Source organism: Ranitomeya variabilis, chromosome 3 (assembly GCF_051348905.1).
Source record: "Ranitomeya variabilis isolate aRanVar5 chromosome 3, aRanVar5.hap1, whole genome shotgun sequence".
NCBI lineage: Eukaryota > Metazoa > Chordata > Amphibia > Anura > Dendrobatidae > Ranitomeya > Ranitomeya variabilis.
The window spans coordinates 584,111,647-584,131,018 of record NC_135234.1 but is presented as its reverse complement, the minus strand read 5'-3'; the positions used below and the strand labels follow the sequence as shown (position 1 = coordinate 584,131,018).

General features: G+C 43.0%; 1 protein-coding gene across 1 annotated transcript in view; it reads right to left on the bottom strand.

Annotated features, from left to right (window-relative positions):
* LOC143818411 (protocadherin-9-like) overlaps window positions 1-19,372 on the bottom strand; it is a 1,862,556-nt gene that overhangs the window by 26,022 nt on the left and 1,817,162 nt on the right. The window contains exon 4 of the mRNA XM_077299725.1: window positions 9,774-9,806. Coding sequence (XP_077155840.1) covers window positions 9,774-9,806 — 33 coding nt within the window. The remainder of the gene's footprint in view (window positions 1-9,773; window positions 9,807-19,372) is intronic.

Below are 19,372 nucleotides of genomic sequence, written 5' to 3'. Positions count from 1 at the left end.
GACTTGTTTGGGATAAAGAACACAAGGAATGGACATCCAACCAGTGGAAATCTGTGCTTTGGTCTGATGAGTCCAAATTTGAGATCTTTGGTTCCAACCACTGTATTTTTGTGTGATGCAGAAAAGGTGAACGGATGGACTCTACATGCCTGGTTCCCACCGTGAAGCATGGTGGAGGAGGTGTGATGGTGTGGGGGTGCTTTTCTGGTGACACTGTTGGGGATTTAATCAAAATTGAAGGCATACTGAACCAGCATGGCTACCACAGCATCTTGCAGCAGATGGTATTCCATCCGGTTTGCGTTTAGATGGACCATCATTTATTTTTCAACAGGACAATGACCCCAAACACACCTCCAGGATGTGTAAGGGCAATTTGAGCTCACCGACACAAAAAGAAGACTTAGAAATCCTTCAAAAAATTGAAAAAAGTCACAGAGAAAAAAAGCAGAGATGTTTACCTGCTGAAGCCTCCAACCAAATGATGGCAAACACACATGTGCAAAAAATACTGATGAACTTTCAATATAGTGTTGGCTGTTTGGTATTAGTGCACAAAATGATAAGATATAATAGTCTGTATGTGGCATTATTCACACAGGCAATGCAGAGCATCTGGTTTACAGCCTATTAGTAACGCACATACAGGCAGGCCGCCCAGTGCTACAAAATACATGCTGTGCGAACTGAGGCCAACTGTTTACAGAGCTATCTTGGTCCAACTGCACCCTGCAAGATAAAGTGCAAAAAAACCCCCACATATCAATGTATGTAAGGTATTAGTTTATATTGGGGCCTCAATACGTAAGCTGGCAACCCACGTCAAGGGTCCTTACATTTTGCCAGTCCTAGCGCTAAACATAGAATAAAAGCTCACCGACACAAAAAGAGGACTTAGAAATCCTCCAGAAAATTGATCAAGATGGCTCTGTACCATGTGCCATAGGTCATTCAGAGGTTTGAGTAAAACTGGTGAAAACCATAAATTCATAGTTTCCTGTGGATTTCTCATCAGTAATCTATCTGTGTTGTGTGACCCCTATCTTTCATAGCTTAAAGATTAACGAAATATTGGTCTGATTGAGCCACGATCATTGCATAAGATTTAGTATAGTGTCAATTCCACCATAAGGTGATCTTGAGGTTGTGTATTGTGTAAATAGTGCTTCATATCTCCTTTGTGCCTTACATATGCAACTTTGCATTTCCTGCACAATTTAAAAGATCTACAAAAATCACTTTATGTAACAAGCTATTTCTTCATATGCGTAAAAGAATAGGTATATACAAGAATGTAATAGAATGGCTTAGGATATTAAGTTGGTTTAATATAAAAAAAAAGTTCAGAAGTATTTTACTTTGATAGAACATGTATATATTAATAATTCTCTTTTTTAAGCTTTATTCAATCTGTCATTCCACTATTCCTTCTCTTTCTACATATCTCAATTAAATATCCATAACCCACTGGAAGGATTTTGGTAGAAAATATGCATTTATTCACTTATAATATTCTGTTATGCTTCTACAATATTAAGCTTTCATAACACAATTGAACTCTATGTATTTTTCCTCATTTTTTACTTTTCAATTCTACTAATTATAAGATTGTACTGTGTACAGGTTCAGTAGTTTTTAATTGATTTTGACTGAGAGCTTTGTTGACTTTGAGAATACTAATGGAACCCATTCACCTTTGGATGGTTGCATAAATGTTAACTGTCAATAGATAAATGGAAATTTGTTTGTGGGCACTTTTTTAACTTAACATTTTATTTGATACAATAATTGATTTCTTCCATTAATACAGATGTCACATAACTGTAATGTTGTTTAGAGGTAAAATATTTATGATCAATATTTTTGTACACATCTTGTCAAACATTTAATCTCTTTATTTTTACAACCAAATCAAAGAAACAAATATGCCAGACATGAATATAGAAATCAAATTAATACAAGTTCTATTCACATTAAAGATAAAATCAATCATATAATAAAAAGAACATATAAATCTCATATGCAACAATGCACGTGGGTGGGTGAATAGGAATTTAAAACAGATAATAAAGTCATAGATGAAAGAGAAGCAACTGTGTATACATGAGCTCTGTAAAAATAGAGATACAGTATACAATTTAAAGAGTCAAAAGGCTATGTAGCTACAGTAAATAAGCAACCACATGCATAGACCCAGATGTATGAGGAAAGAAGCATCAATAAGCAAAATGGTAGACATAAAAGTCAAATTTAGAAGTTATTAAGAGATGGATAACTCAGAAGCCATAAGAAGAAAGACGAAAGAATCAAATGTTCAGAAGACAAAGTAGCTATGATCAAGGAGTTACACACATGCATGAACCCAGGAATACACCTGATTGAGCATTTTGCTGATGCTTTGTTATTGTTAATATACTGTAAGTAAATGAACTTTCTAATGTGCTTGAATTAAAGAAAAACTGACATAAAGATTTTATATTTCAAACTAGTGGCGTGTATGTACAGGCTCTATGATGCTGATAATCCATGATTTTTTACCATTTCTGAGATATCCAGTATACAGCTCATATATAAATGAGCCACAAGTAGTGTTGAGCATTCCGATACCGCAAGTATCGGGTATCGGCCGATACTTACGGGTATCGGAATTCCGATACCGAGATCCGATACTTTTGTGGTATCGGGAATCGGTATCGGGATTAATATCAATGTGTAAAAGAAAGAATTAAAATAAAAAATAGGGATATACTCACCTCTCCGACGCAGCCTGGACTTTACCGCCATAACCGGGAGCCGTTGTACCTAAAAATGCGCGCTTGAAGGGCCTTAGATGACGTCACGCGCTCTGATTGGTCCGTAGCGGGCGCGTGACCACTACGCGACCAATCACAAAGCAGTGATGTCACCTAAGGTCTTTCAAGCGCTTGAAATACCTTAGGTGACGTCACTGCTTTGTGATTGATCGCGTAGCGGTCACGCGACCACTACGCGACCAATCAGAAGCTGCGGACGTCTTCTAAGGTATTTCAAGCGCTTGAAAGACCTTAGGTGACGTCACTGCTTTGTGATTGGTCGCGTAGCGGTCACGCGACCGCTACGGACCAATAAGAGCGCCGTGACGTCATCTAAGGCCCTTCAAGCGCGCACTCTTATTTACAATGGCTCCCGGTTACGGCGGTAAAGTCCAGGCTGCGTCGGAGGGTGAGTATATCCCTATTTTTTATTTTAATTCTTTCTTTTACACATTGATATGGATCCCAGGGCCTGAAGGATAGTTTCCTCTCCTTCAGACCCTGGGAACCATACAGGATACCGTCCGATACTTGGTGTCCCATTGACTTGTATTGGTATCGGGTATCGGTATCGGATTAGATCCGATACTTTGCCGGTATCAGCCGATACTTTCCGATACCGATACTTTCAAGTATCGGACGGTATCGCTCAACACTAGCCACAAGTACTTCAAGTTGGGATATTACACATTCAGTTATCCTGCCTTCCTCCATATTCCACACCTGCGGCCTGCATATTATGTCTGACAGGTCACTCTTGTTTCAGTTACATGTTTTCCCTTCTGAAATCTTTCATCAGTGCAGTCAGTGCTTGGAGCAGTGCATGTGCAGTAAGGACTTAATGATGTTTCTAGATGCAGAATAAAAGCTTTGTCAAGGGAGGCAGGTCACTGAAACAAGAGTGACTTGTCAGTCAGATACTTGTGTGTAAACAATATTGGAGATATAATTTCATGCCAATCATTTGTATCCTATTTGGCCTTGGATTATAAAACTAGCTTTCCTTTGTCCATCAGGGACTCAACAGGAAGTTCAATATTCTCAAAGCCTCAAGGAGAAAACTGGCATCTTGCTCAGCAGGGAGGTCAAGGTTAAAAGGTTGTGAGAGACAGATCTCACACCTTGAGTCAGCTCAGAGCATGACAAAGACTTTCTTGCAATATATAGTGATGCCGTAGCTGCCAAAGACCATCCTAGAAATATATTTCCATAAGGACTTATGGAGATACTATACGTCCTAGCCATACTTTGTGTATATTTACAAGATCTCCAAAATAGACCAATCGTCTCCCAGGGTCTTGATATGTTCTAATACCCTAGGGATGGTAGATACGTAGAATGACTAATAGGAATCATATAGCAAAGTTGTGTTTAATATCAAAGCGTAGCAGTGACCTGACTGGATCCAATGGTGCCAAAGCCGCTTCCGTAGGACCATCCATTAAAGAGTAATAACTCATCTTAGGTTTTGGAGTTTTTAGCTGCTAAGGGCAAGGCGAGGGGTTTTGATCAAGCCTAGAGAGCAGGATGGGAGTGATCCAAAGGGAATAAAGGCTAGTGTAAGGAAATAAGGCCATGTGGTCTCTCTGTTATGCATGCGGTCCACTTCGAAAGGGGCACCATGCCAAGTCACATGCTGTGAAGGATCTAGGAATCAGATGGCAGCCCATGCACCCTGTGGACCAGCACACACATGATCGAACATTAACCCAGTAATTGACATGTTCTATCTGGTTATATCTTTTGCCCTACCTCTGTTGCATTTGCACATCTGACCATTGTATATCTATAACCATCATGTATATAGTGTAATGTTTAGTGTGCCCTTAAGTCAATTAAATATATAATACTATGCTTTCTACTCAGTAATAATTTAGTGACACTTGCAATCACCCGGGCACAGGTTTAAGGCTGACTCACCTGAGGCATTCAGCTCCAGTTTTCTATCACATAAGAAGCTTGATCCTCCAGTAGCCCCCTAAAGGATCCAAGTGGGCTGGGAGAATGTGGCAAAGTTTTTTATGGATTGCAAAAAAACAAGACGCCCTGCAAACAATACGCAGTAAAATGCTTGAATTCAAATTGACCACGCTAGCGGAACACAAAGTCTGCTTATTCTGGACAAATAATTCTCTGAAGTCGTGGCAGAGTTCCATGTGGTCTATGGATGTATAAGGACATTTCCAATTTTAAACAGAACACTTGTTTTACTGCAGCATATGAAAAAGTACTCTTATAAAGAGTGACCTATTGAACTTGGTTTGTAAATAAAATGAAAAAGACTATTTGGAAACAAATGTGGAGCTGCAGAAAACAAGGAGTGACTTGAGAGCCCGTTTACTTGAAATGCAATGGTCGTATTTCAACAAAATATTGGACAAAAAAATGGTTTTATTTCAAACTGAAATCAAACAGAGGAAGCGGGACAAATTCATTCAGGACAAAGAGGATTATGATCAGGGGCGGGTGTTTACCTGGAATAAACATCTACCCGCCATTAATGGAAATAAAAAGTTCAAACCGAAAAAGAATCAGAAGAAATGCGCACAGGAACAAGATAAGAGCACAGAAACTATTAGTACCACTGATTCTGACTCCAGCGGCAACAAGAGCATGAGCAGTCTCTCAGATCAGCTCTCTCCTAAATGCCCTCCAAACACAGTGATGGCCCCTTTAGACATAGAACCAGAAGGGGCGGTAGGAGGCATCTGTTCAACTCAAGATCACAAATGGAAGCAGGTGTCCTGGAAACATTGATTGTGGACACAGCCGACCACACTACAGTTATTAACCTCATGGCACATCATCTTGACAGCTTGGCCCTCTCTGTTTCAACAATGGGACTAGGTTTCTGCATTCCAGATGACTGTGATTTCACTGACTTTTTTAGTGGATATGTTTAAAGACTTCAGAAAGTTTCATTTACATAAATATTTCTTTAACACCAAAGATGGTACCACTCTCTCTACAGTTCAAGAGGACAGACCCCAGTCAATAGACCCCCTGGGTTTTAGGGTAGATACATCACATTGTCCCGCGTTCACTCCCATAGCTCAGGACACTGCCCTGTTACTAAATATTAATGAGGACTTAGAGAATATAAAGAGAGTGACACCCAAATCCATTACACCTTGGGCACCCATTACAGGGGGATTAAGTCTACCTACATGTCACCTATTTCTCCAGGGAATGCTATTGACATTGTTCATGAACAGGTACTTAGACACAAGGGAACAGGAAGATACCAGAAAATCAGAGGTTGGGATGACACTGTCATAAGAGAAGCAGACAAGGGGGGCAACATTTTTCTTATGACCAGGGAATATTACCTCCAGGAAGCCCTAAGACAATTGTCTGACATGGAAACATACTACAGGCTGGCAAAAGACAACACCAAAAAACACAAACGTGAACTACAATCCTTCCTCAGGTCACAGGTGTAACATGGAGTTCTCTCCAAAGAACAGGCAGAATTTTTTTTCCAGAATTCCTACAAAAGCTCAATGTTGTTTTATACCAAAAATACACAAGTCCATCACTGCCACCCCAGGGCAGCCAATAGTCACTGGGATAGGTTCCCTCACAGAACCACTGTCTCAATATATAGACTGGACACTTCGCCCACTATTAAAAGATCTATATATCCTATATTAAGGATACAAGTGATTTTTTTAAGAGCTCTCCGGGGTTTCTACTGACAGTAAGGCTTCTCCATGGCATCTATCGATGTGGAGAGCCTCTACACCAGGATACCATAAGAGCAGGGCATCGAGGCTGCAGCGGGAATTTTTTTCAAATGTGGGCAAAAATGGAGACTTTGTGAATCTTATTTGTGGGCATTACAGTTTATCCTCACTCATAATTCATTTAAATTCCAAGAGAAGTGGTACAAACAGAACACCTGCACAGTCATGTGTACGCACATGGCTTGTTCTTTCACCAACCTGTTTTTGGAAGTGTTTGAGGATAAATATGTATATTCTATAGACAAGCCTTTCCTCAAGCATATCAAATTATACAGGAAATTCGTAGATTACATTTTCTTAGTTTGGGATGGGGCAGGTGGCATTTCAGCGAATTTGAGGCATGCCTAACTTCGAAAATTTTAAAATGAACATGAGGTTCACACCTGTGTTTGGGGTTTCCAGCCCGGTGTTCCTTGATGTCCAATTACATATCTATAGGGGCTTCCTGGTTGCAGAGGTGCACAGGATGCCTTCCTCATCCAACTTTCTTCTACATCATGACAGCACACACCAATACCAAACTAATAGATCTTTGCCCTATAGCTAATTCCCCAGGCTGAAGAGAATCAACAGTAGCCATGAGGGTTTTTAAAACAAGTTACAGCATTGAAGCATGGATTTATGACTAGGGGCTACCCTGAACCTCTATTGGAACATGTCCTCAGCAAGGCTGGGGCCTTTTTGCAAAATGAGCTTTTACACAAAAATCTCAACAACAGGAGGTAAGAGGTCCATCTTTAGTTTTAAGTTCAGGCCCATGGATCGACAGATCAGATCAGCCATTATTAAAACAGGCACATTTTAGTGAAAGATGAAGGTCTTGCAGAAATAGTAGCCCGTAAACTTCTGATCTCCTCTAGAAGGAATACCAGCCTTACAGATGTATTGGTTGAAAACCATTTAAAATCAGATCCTAGGAACTGATCAACCAATCTTAAACCTTATGACAACCATAAATGTTGAAAATGCACCTTTTTTCCCTACCATCTCACTGCACAGAACATACAGATGGGCAATATTACCCTCCTGATTCAGGACTTTATTTCATGTAAAACCAGTTTTGTTGTTTAAATCATTTTGTGCCCCTGTAAGTTTTTTTTACATTGATATAACCGTAAGATCACTTTTTGTATGTTTCTGGGAACATTTAAACTTAATTATATCAGGTATGGGTTCCACTAGGTTATTACACCATATCCGGGATGTACACACTGGGAATTCTAGAGTAGTGCGTTTTGCAGGTCTGGAAAGAGTTAACTTCCCTGCACAAGGAGGAGATCTTCATAGATGCTTACTTCATAGAAAAGCTACATGGATCATACATTCATGGGCACAGGGCCGAATCGGCATTATCGATAAATTTGACATGAGTTTGTTCCTTTAATGAAAGTGAATGCAGAGACTTTTTAATTTAGGTATGGATTGCATTGTTTTACATTGTTTGTATATTCTAACAAGTGAAGAGGGTGGCACCAGTTAGTTATCCTGGAACCAAACAGGTAGGTTGATCTGCTATTTACGTAGGATGCCTATCACGTCTCTTTCACCTTGGATCCATGGAAGCGCTTGCAGAGCGAAATGGCTGTAGTCCCTTGTTGTCTCCGCCGCTATGGGTTTATCTGTTTTTGAATAAAGAACAAATGAGTGGTATGGTGAGTGCTGCCTTTTATTTTTATTGGACACTTTCATTGCACTGTTTATCTGACTGGCACCCCAATAACCGCACATTACTAAACCGGACTCCTGAGGAGCTGTCTCATTCAGGTGCATTGGGACAGGCATTTGTTCCTAGTGCTGGGTTATACCATGTTATATACCCAGTGACAAATATATAATTTAACCTTGGCTCTTTTATTTTGATCCGTTAATCCAAACATCTGTGTCTCAGTTTAACTTTTAATGCTACCGGGGCTGGTTTCTGGCCCCATATAATCCAATTAACAGACCAGGATTATGGATAACAAGGATTTGGTGACAGTCCTGCCTGGATGACAGCACTCTGTTTCACCGGTGCTAGGGAAAGGGACATCTCAGCCTGTCAGAGGTGAGTGTGGTGACACATCAGTGATGACGTGGGCAACATCCTCTCACTCGCTGAGCCTCCCTGGGCCCGTGTGGACAGGGACGTCTTAGTAAAAATGTACCAAGCTAACCTTACGTGTATCCAGGGGATGTGGAACATCACATTGGTGAAAGAGGGGAGACCGCATTACGTGATCTGTCTGACATAATAGTGAAGTCAGGCAGGGTGGTGAGGTGAAAGTTCATCACAGTGGTGGTTAGGGAATAAAGAAGGAAGACAGGAAAGATACAAGTGCAATGTCCCACAGTGAGGCATTTTCAGCTCATTTGCATATCATCTCAATGCTGGATTTCTGAGAGATAACAAAACTGATTTCTATAATGGATCAAATCAGCATAATGTGTCCTGCACATATGATACATATAACGCAGCCATAAATTTGTTCATGTATTGCCCCCCTCTCATATATTGTAAGCAGTCAGGTCTTTACAGCTGCCATGTGACTTTCATCTAATAAATCTGCTTTGGACTATGTCAGATTTAAGATGTAGGAAACTTAATGACCAACAATATGTTACATTCCACATTTCAACATAATTATTTCATGAAACAGTAAACATTGCATGACTCCCTACCTCTGCCAGATTTTAGGTAGTTATTGCCCTATGCAGTTGTACGGATTTGAATACCATTGAAGTACGTGTATCAGAAGAAAATGGTCTATACTTTAAATTACTGTATATTTGTATAACAAGTATATATTTAGTTTTTTTGTAGTTTTATTTTACATCAAAACACATGCAAAAGAATTATCATTTTAGCAATTTTCACAATGGATATTGTAGCTATATTAGATACCTGTTCTTTATATGAGGCTTTCCAGAAGTCTCAATATTATCACAGGTACTATAACAATGTCAGGTACACAGCTGAGAACACAAAATCAAACATTTGCAATAGATGATGTCACTGCTCATCCTGCTCCTTTTCCTGTCAAAATGACCTCCACACATGCTCACTGGATGATTCAATATAATAGGTAGGCTTGGAGTCAGCCTAATCTTGTTAAAGGGGTTGCTTGGTATACACTCCCTGACAGAAGTTATGTGGCTTATCCAAGTTATGTAATAAATTTTAGACCAGACAACCCCATTAATGTAAATTGCAAGATTTGCAAACGAAACAGAAATACATGATTTAAACAATACGTACTTTTCTGATGACACATGTCATTTAAGGTTAGCCCTGCCAAAAGGAAACAAAAAGAAATGGCAATATCTGTTGTTTAATGTAAAATTAAATTAGATGTATAAAATGCAGTCTAAAATAATACCAGAATACAGATGTACCCATACCAGAACATATGTGACATTAATACATTTAGGTCACTTAATAAAATTCTTTAGTAAAAGATTAGGTGATTTTCATGGTCTATTTTCTATTCTGTTAGCTGTCTTTATGAAGAAATTCTTCTCAATCTACTGTATAATTGTGGTTGCTGCAGGCATGTTCTGTAGTTTGGTGTCTATTGGAGGACTCTACAAAAAATGTCTTCCATAATGAGGAATGACAAATGCTATAGTGAATTATCAATATGAGATTCTGTCAAAATGTACTTAAATCACTGATCTTCATGCAGTTCAGTGTTCTGCTTTGGGATAGAACTTATCAAAATAATAGAGTGCTCAAGAATATCATGCCCATTTAGTGTCAAACGTAAAACTCTTCCCAACTGTTTTGTGCTAACAATCTGTCCAATGGGGTGGCAAAAAGCCAACAAAATCAAGCTCGGGGAAAGAAACTACGACAAAAATGTAGTTCTAAGAAAATGAAAAACCCATATTTAAGGAGATTATCACCCTTGGAATGAAGACATTCATTTATTAAACAGCAGCTTCACAGACAGTGATTCCCATAGTACAGAAAGGAAAAGCGACACTTATACCTCACATAATGAATTCAGCATAATTATGTGAATATAAAAAATATCCTTTTTAGGTTTGCTTTTTTAATGAGCCAGACAAAATTGCTGTGAGATTTCCTCTTATCTCAGTTTATTTATGCTACGTCAAGATTGTAATATTAAAGAGAAAGCCTTTTGATTGCTAAACACATGTCCGTAGTTGGCTGCATAATTTAATGTGCAATTGCTTGTGGGGTCTTGTCTTTGAGTGTGAAAAATGAAGGTATTGAGATCTTGCTGTTTCACACTGATCAAGTGACATATTTGATTAAGTGAGCTAGGAAGCACTCATCTATACAAGTGTCTGCCTCAGCATGTCCTGCAGAGAAGCACAGCACCTAGGCAAAGTATATGCACATATTGCATATTTAACAGAATACATCTGGGACACATTTTTCTTCCTTTACGATTTCAAAACTACTTTTTCTAATCTACTAATTCCCACTTGAGTATGTATTTCCTTACAAATTCTTAAAATCTCACTAGTACTTAAGATATGAAAACATTCTCTCAACCATGATGTTATAACTAAATTCATAATAGTCACATAATTCTATTTCTTTTGTGCTTTGCTATGAATTAGGAATGATAGATATTTAGAGTAAATTAATTTCTAAATAAGCAACATTCTACAATATAGCTGAACTTTTTAGTGTAGCCACATTTTCAGTGTGTTTTTTAAATCAGTCTACTTTCTCAAAGTGCAAATAATAAATATAACACAAAGATTGTCTAATTAGTAACAGATTTATACTCTCATGATGATGTAGACCTGTCCAAATAAATTTAGGCTACTAGTATGTGGCTCTGCCTACTAATTAGTGTGGCACTGGTGATGTAGCTGAACTTAAACTTGACAAGGTCTGAAAATGCCATCTATTCAAGACAGTCTGACAAATATCTGTCCTACTAAAGTTGCACTGGTCAACTGTAAGTGCTGGTCTTGTCAAGTAGAAATGCCTCTGTCAATGAAATATCATCTGAGAAGTACAAGCCACACAAGCACAATGTTCTGGACCGATGAGCGCTAGAAACCAATTTGCCCTTTGTCACAATATTAGCTATCTTTCACCATCTGATTAATAATTAATAATTTTGGATATGGTGAACCGGGAAATACTGATGTTGGCTTCTTATGCTTTTGTGAGTACACATATTGTCAGGCTTTCAAATAAAAGACTTCATGTTCCAGTATAAAAATGTTTAGTTGTCTGGAAGACTGCTCAGCAGCGTTAATGTTTTTATCGTTCTTGCCTTGTATGTACTATACAAATATAATGTTTTTTTTACATATTATATATATATATGTATATATATATATATATATATATATATATATATATGTATACAGTTGAAACGAGAAGATACATACACTATATAAAAAGACACATTGTTAGGGCTAGCGGAACGCACCGAGTGAATATATAGATTTTATTATAATAGATGCGTTCGCAGCCCGGGGTCCATCGTGCAAGCGAACCTGCTGCTAGCAAATGGCGGAACTATATGGCGGTATGAGCTAACTCTGTTACTTCACAGAATAGCCGTGAACTCAAAGCACTGCACCCTGTTAGACCTCACATTGGCACAGGCTAGCTACTCAAACGAGAGCAGTCAGTGGTCATGCACGCACATAAAACTCCTAGCCGGAGGTGCCAGCGTTCTAGGGGCTTATTTCAGCCAGGTCCCTGAATACACAAACACACAAACTCCTCGCCAGAGGTGCCAGCATTCTAGGGGCTTATTTCAGCCGGGTCCCTGAACACAATCATACATGACCACACTGGCGCAAAGTACATAACTTAGAACAATACTAGTGCATGGCCGTGCGGCCATGCGAGCCTTAAATATTTGCAGCACGTACAGGACCTTCCTAGAAGGACCAATGAGAGGCTGCTACAGAGCATGAGCACCTACAGGACCTTCTTGAAGGACCAATGGCCTAAGCTGCAGTATCTGATCATGTGACCCTCGATCTCCACTGAGAGATCTTACTCTGGGCATGCTCAGAATGAGAAAAGCAGGACTTAGTCCCAGAAGCGTCTGCTCGCCGCTGCCCAGCACTGACTTCAATGGCAGAAGCAGGGAAAGCAGCAGTAACTCTTTGTACAGAGTCAGACTGAGCGAGACGCTGAGACCGACGTCTCCGCTGAGCAGGCTCCACTGCAGCAGGAGAAGAATGGAAGACTGCAGCGGAGATGGACCGAGATTCCCCCTGTGCAGAGGTGGGAACTCGACCCCTAACATTACCCCCCCTCCTAGGGCCCCTCCTCCTTGGGCCTCGCTACGTTCGAAGGCAGCAATGAGCTGCGGAGCCTGAATGTGCTCAGCAGGCTCCCAGGACATATCCTCAGGACCGTAACCCTTCCAGTCCACCAAATAAAATTTTTTGCCACGAACCACCTTGCACCCCAAAATAGCGTTCACCTCGTAATTGTCCGTAGACGAACCCGATGTCCCGGCAGATGACTCAGAAAACCGGGACATGTATACGGGCTTAAGGAGGGACACATGAAAGGTGTCGTGATACCTGGGTGTGGAGGAAGGGCTAGACGGTAGACCACAGGATTAACCTGTTCGAGGACCTTGAAGGGACCCAAGTAGCGAGGTGCAAACTTAGTGGACTCAACACGCAGCCTGATGTTATGAGCGGAGAGCCACACTAAGTCGCCAGAAGCAAAGGTCGGGGCAGGGTGCTGATGTGCATCGGCGGAGGACCTCATTCTCTCCTTGGAGGCCCGAATAGCATCCTGAGTGTGGTCCCAAATGTCTCTTGCCTCTACTGCCCTGTCTGCCACCCTGTAATCAGCAGAGGTCACGGGCATGGGCACAGGAACCCACGGATGTTGGCCGTAATTAAGGAGGAAAGGAGTCTGACCGGTGGAGTCGGCTACAGCATTGTTAAGAGCAAACTCAGCCCACGGTAACAAGGATGCCCAGTCATCCTGCCTGGCAGAAACAAAATGTCGTAAATAAGTGACTAGAGTCTGATTGGCCCTATCAACCAACCCATTAGTCTCGGGATGATAAGCCGAGGAGAGATTTAACTTAATACTGAGTAGACGAAAAAGCTCCCTCCAGAATCGAGACGCAAACTGGGGACCCCGGTCACTGACAATCTTGTCCGGCATACCGTGTAAGCGAAAGATATGCTTGATGAACAAGGCTGCCAGAGCCCGTGCAGAAGGTAGCCGTGGAAGAGGCACTAAATGAATCATTTTGGAAAAATGGTCGGTGATCACCCAGATAATGGTGCAGTTACGAGACTTGGGTAAGCCCACCACAAAGTCCATCCCGACCATCTCCCAGGGCCTGTCTGCCACCGGCAGAGGGTAAAGCAACCCAGCTGACCGTTGCCGAGGGGACTTGTTCTTGGCACAAGAGACACACGCCCGAACATAGACTGCGACATCACGAGCCATATGCGGCCACCAGTATGTCCTCGCCAGTAACTCAGATGTCCTTTTGGAACCAAAATGTCCACCCACCCTGGACAAGTGTGCCCAAGAGAGAACCTCCGGTCATAAACTGGAAGGTACAAAAGTCTTGCCCGGAGGCACAGACTCTAGCAAAACCGGGGCCACAGTTCTCAGGCTCTCAGTGGGGACAATAAGCCAAGGCTCCTCTTCCTCCTCCACAGATGACACAACGGAGCAAGAGAGAGCATCGGCACGAATGTTCTTCTCCCCAGAAAGAAAATGGAGGGTGAAATGGAACCGGGAGAAGAACAAGGACCATCTGGCCTGGCGAGAATTCAACTGCTGGGCTCTCTGCAGGTACACCAAATTTTTATGATCTGTGAAGACTTGGAAGGGAAAACGAGCTCCCTCCAAGAGATGTCTCCACTCCGAGAAAGCCAACTTCATGGCTAGCAACTCCCTGTCCCCGATGGAATAATTCCTCTCTGCTGGTGAGAAGGTCTTAGAAAAGAAGAAGCAAGGATGCTTCCGACCTTGAGCATCCTTTAGGAAGAGGACTGCTCCAGCACCAACAGATGAGGCATCCACCTCCATGATAAATGGCTTATCAACATTGGGGCGATGTAGGATGGGAGGACTAGCGAAGTGTGACTTAATGGAATTAAAGGCCTTGGAGACCTCCTCAGTCCACAATTTGGGATTTGCTCCCTTCTTGGTGAGGGCAACCAAGGGAGCTACCAAAGTTGAGAAGTGCGGAATGAACTGGCGATAATAATTAATGAACCCCATAAAGCACCGCACCACTTTAAGAGAATGGGGTTCCTGCCAGTCCATCACAGCCTGTAGTTTGGCAGGATCCATAGCCAATCCCTGGGCAGAGATGATATAGCCAAGGAAATGTAAGGACTCCTGCTCAAACACACACTTCTCCAAATTGGCATAGAGGGAGTTTGCCCGTAGGAGATCGAAGACTTTGCAAACATCTCTCTGGTGGGAGTCAATATCTGGAGAGTAGATGAGAATATCATCCAGATAGACTACGACTGAGGTGGAGAGCATATCCCGGAAGATGTCATTCACAAAGTCTTGGAAAATGGCTGGGGCATTGCAGAGCCCGAAGGGCATCACCAGATATTCATAGTGCCCATCCCTGGTGTTAAAAGCCTTCTTCCATTCGTCCCCCTCACGGATGCGAATCAGGTTGTAAGCACCCCGCAGATCTAATTTAGTAAATACCCTTGCTCCCCGAAGCCTATCGAAGAGGTCAGATATCAGGGGCAAAGGATACTTATTCTTAATGGTGACGGCGTTAAGATCCCTGTAATCTATGCATGGACGCAGTTCCCCATTCTTCTTCTGCACGAAGAAAAACCCAGCCCCAGCAGATGACACTGACTTTCTGATGAACCCTCTTGCCAGATTCTCTTGAATGTACTGAGACATTGCCTCCGTCTCCGGGAGAGATAACGGATAGACTCCACCCCGGGGAGGCTCAGCACCAGGCAAGAGGTCAATGGGACAGTCATAGGGGCGATGGGGCGGAAGGGTCTCCGCCGCCTTTTTGGAGAACACGTCCGCATAAGACCAATATTGCTTGGGGAGCGAGGATAAATCTGCGGGTACCTCTGTAGTAGCAACCTGAATGCACTCCCTCTGACACCTACCCCCACAAGATGCACCCCAACCCAAAATTCTGCCTGAGGACCACTCGATATGAGGAGAGTGGTACCGTAGCCATGGTATCCCCAACAGGACCTCATCTATTCCCTCAGGAATGACGAGCAGAGATATAATCTCCTGATGGGATGGCGACATGGACAGAGTAAAAGGGATGGTCTGGTGTGTTATCTGTGAGGGCAGTGTCGACCCATTCACCACTCGTACCGTTACTGGTTGAGCTAGGATAACCTGGGGTATTGCCTGACGTTGGGTGAAGGCTGAAGACATAAAATTGCCCTCCACACCAGAATCCACGCAGAGCTCTACCGAGTGGGAGGATGAGCCTATAATAATTGTCCCCTTAAAGGACAATTTGGAGGCAAAAGTCACCGTGTCTAGTGTACCTCCACCTACTACCACTAGACGCTGACATTTCCTCGACCGCTGGGGACATCTGGTGGCAAGATGTCCTGACTGCTGGCAGACATGACAGACCTTGAGTGCACAAGTGGTCCGGGACTTAGATCCCGCTCGTGACACTTCCATGGCCTCATGTGACTCAGGACCGGAGATTCCAGAGGTTTGGCGAAGGTGGGAGCCAGCCAAAACCTATGTCAACACTGGGCTCGCTCTAACCTCCGCTCATTAAAACGGAGGTCAATACGAGTAGAGACAGTTATTAATTCCTCCAGTGTGGCAGGAATCTCCCTAGTGGCCAGAGCGTCCTTTACGTGATCAGCCAGCCCCCTCCAAAATATGGGGATAAGGGCTTTATCCGACCACTCCAGCTCAGAAGCTAATGTACGGAAGTGGCCGGCAAAATGGCTGACGAAGGACACACCCTGAGTTAATGCCAGCAGTTGGAGCGCTGTGTCATGGGTGACTCGAGGTCCTAAAAAGACCTGTTTCAAAGTGCTCAGGAACAATGGAGCACTCTGCACCACATGATCGCCATGCTCCCACAGCGGTGTAGCCCATTCCAACGCCCTGTCTGACAAGAGAGACACAATAAATACCACCTTAGTTCGCTCTGTGGGAAAACGTGCATCCAGGAGCTCGAGGTTAATAGAGCACTGACTCACGAATCCCCTACAGGATTTGCTATCTCCAGAAAATGTTTCTGGTAGCGGGAGGTGAGATAATGTCGGAACAGGGGTGGCAGTGGACAAGGTTAATAAATAATATAATAAATATAATGTTTATTTTACATATTATATATATATGTATATATATATATATATATATATATATATATATATACACTCACCGGCCACTTTATTAGGTACACCATGCTAGTAACGGGTTGGACCCCTTTTGCCTTCAGAACTGCCTCAATTCTTCGTGGCATAGATTCAACAAGGTGCTGGAAGCATTCCTCAGAGATTTTGGTCCATATTGACATGATGGCATCACACAGTTGCCGCAGATTTGTCGGCTGCACATCCCAAAGATGCTCCATACAAGGCAGGATGGATCCATGCTTTCATGTTGTTTACGCCAAATTCTGACCCTACCATCCGAATGTCGCAGCAGAAATCGAGACTCATCAGACCAAGCAACGTTTTTCCAATCTTCTACTGTCCAATTTCGATGAGCTTGTACAAATTGTAGCCTCAGTTTCCTGTTCTTAGCTGAAAGGAGTGGTACCCGGTGTGGTCTTCTGCTGCTGTTGCCCATCTGCCTCAAAGTTCGACGCACTGTGCATTCAGAGATGCTCTTAGACCTACCTTGGTTGTAACGGGTGGCGATTTGAGTCACTGTTGCCTTTCTATCAGCTCGAACCAGTCTGCCCATTCTCCTCTGACCTCTGGCATCAACAATGCATTTCCGCCCACAGAACTGCCGCTCACTGGATTTTTTTTCTTTTTCGGACCATTCTCTGTAAACCCTAGAGATGGTTGTGCGTGAAAATCCCAGTAGATCAGCAGTTTCTGAAATACTCAGACCAGCCCTTCTGGCACCAACAACCATGCCACGTTCAAAGGCACTCAAATCACCTTTGTTCCCCATACTGATGCTCGGTTTGAACTGCAGGAGATTGTCTTGACCATGTCTACATGCCTAAATGCACTGAGTTGCCGCCATGTGATTGGCTGATTAGAAATTAAGTGTTAACAAGAAGTTGGACAGGTGTACCTAATAAAGTGGCCATTGAGTGTATATATATATATATATATATATGTATACAGTTGAAACGAGAAGATACATACACTATATAAAAAGACACATTGTTAGGGCTAGCGGAACGCACCGAATGAATATAGAGATTTTATTATAATAGATGCGTTCGCAGCCCGGGATCCACCGTGCAGGCGAACCTGCTGCTAGCAAATGGCGGAACTATATGGCGGTATGAGCTAACTCTGTTACTTCACAGAATAGCCGTGAACTCAAAGCACTGTGCCCTGTTAGACCTCACAGTGGCACAGGCTAACTACCCAAACGAGAGCAGTCAGTGGTCATGCACGCACACAAAACTCCTAGCCGGAGGTGCCAGCGTTCTAGGGGCTTATTTCAGCCAGGTCCCTGAATACACAAACACACAAACTCTTCGCCGGAGGTGCCAGCATTCTAGGGGCTTATTTCAGCTGGGTCCCTGAACACAATCATACATGACCACACTGGCATCCTGTGTGCGGTCCCAAATGTTGTGTGCCTCCACCGCCCCGTCTGCCACCCTAGAATCAGTGAATGACACTGGTATGGGCACAGGGACACGCTAATGCTGGCTGTCATTAAGGAGGAATGGGGTCTGCCTGGTGGAGTCGACTACGGCATTGTTCAAAGCAAATTCCGCCAATGATAGATGCCCAGTCATCCTGCCTAGCCTAGACAAAATGTCGCAATTATGTGACCAGAGTCTGGTTGGCGCTGTCTACCAACCCATTCGTCTCGGGATGGTACGCAGAAGAGAGATTCAGCTCAATGCTGAGTAAATGACAGAGCTCTCTCCAGAATCGAGATGCAAACTGGAGACCCCGGTCACTGACAATTTTGTCAGGCATGCCATGTAGATGGAAAACATGTTTAATGTACAACGCCGCCAAGGCCTGTGCAGAAGGTAACTGTGGAAGCAGAACCAAGTGCACCATTTTAGAAAAATGGTCTGTGACTACCCAGATAATGGTGCAGCTATGAGACTTGAGTAAGCCCACAACGAAGTCCATCCAGACCATCTCCCAGGGCCTGTCTGCCACCGGCAGGGGGTAAAGTAGCCCAGCAGGCCATTGCCAAGGAGACCGATTCTTGGCGCAAGAGACACACACCCGAATATAGTCCCCGACATCACGGGCCATATGCGGCCACCAGTATGTCCTCGCCAGAAGCTCAGATGTACTCTTATTTAGATGGAACAAAAGTCTTGCCTGGGGGCACAGACTCTAGCGAAACCGTAGCCACAGTTCTTAGGCTCTCTGAAGAGACAACAAGCCGAGGCTCCTCTTCCTTCTCCTCTGATGACACTAAGGAGCGGTAGAGAGCATCAGCACGAGTGTTCTTCTCCCTGGAGAGAAAATGGAGGGTAAAGTGGAACCAGGAGAAAAACAGGGACCATCTGGCCTGGCAAGAGTTTAGCTGCTGGGCGGTTTGCAAATACACCAAATTTTTTTGGTTGGTGAAAACTTGGAAAGGAAAGCGAGCCCCCTCCAGGAGGTGTATCCACTCTGAAAAGGCCAACTTCATGGCTAGCAACTCCCTATCCCCATGGGAATAATTCCTCTCTGCTGATGTGAAGGTCTTGAAGAAGAAGAAGCAAGGATACATCCGACCCC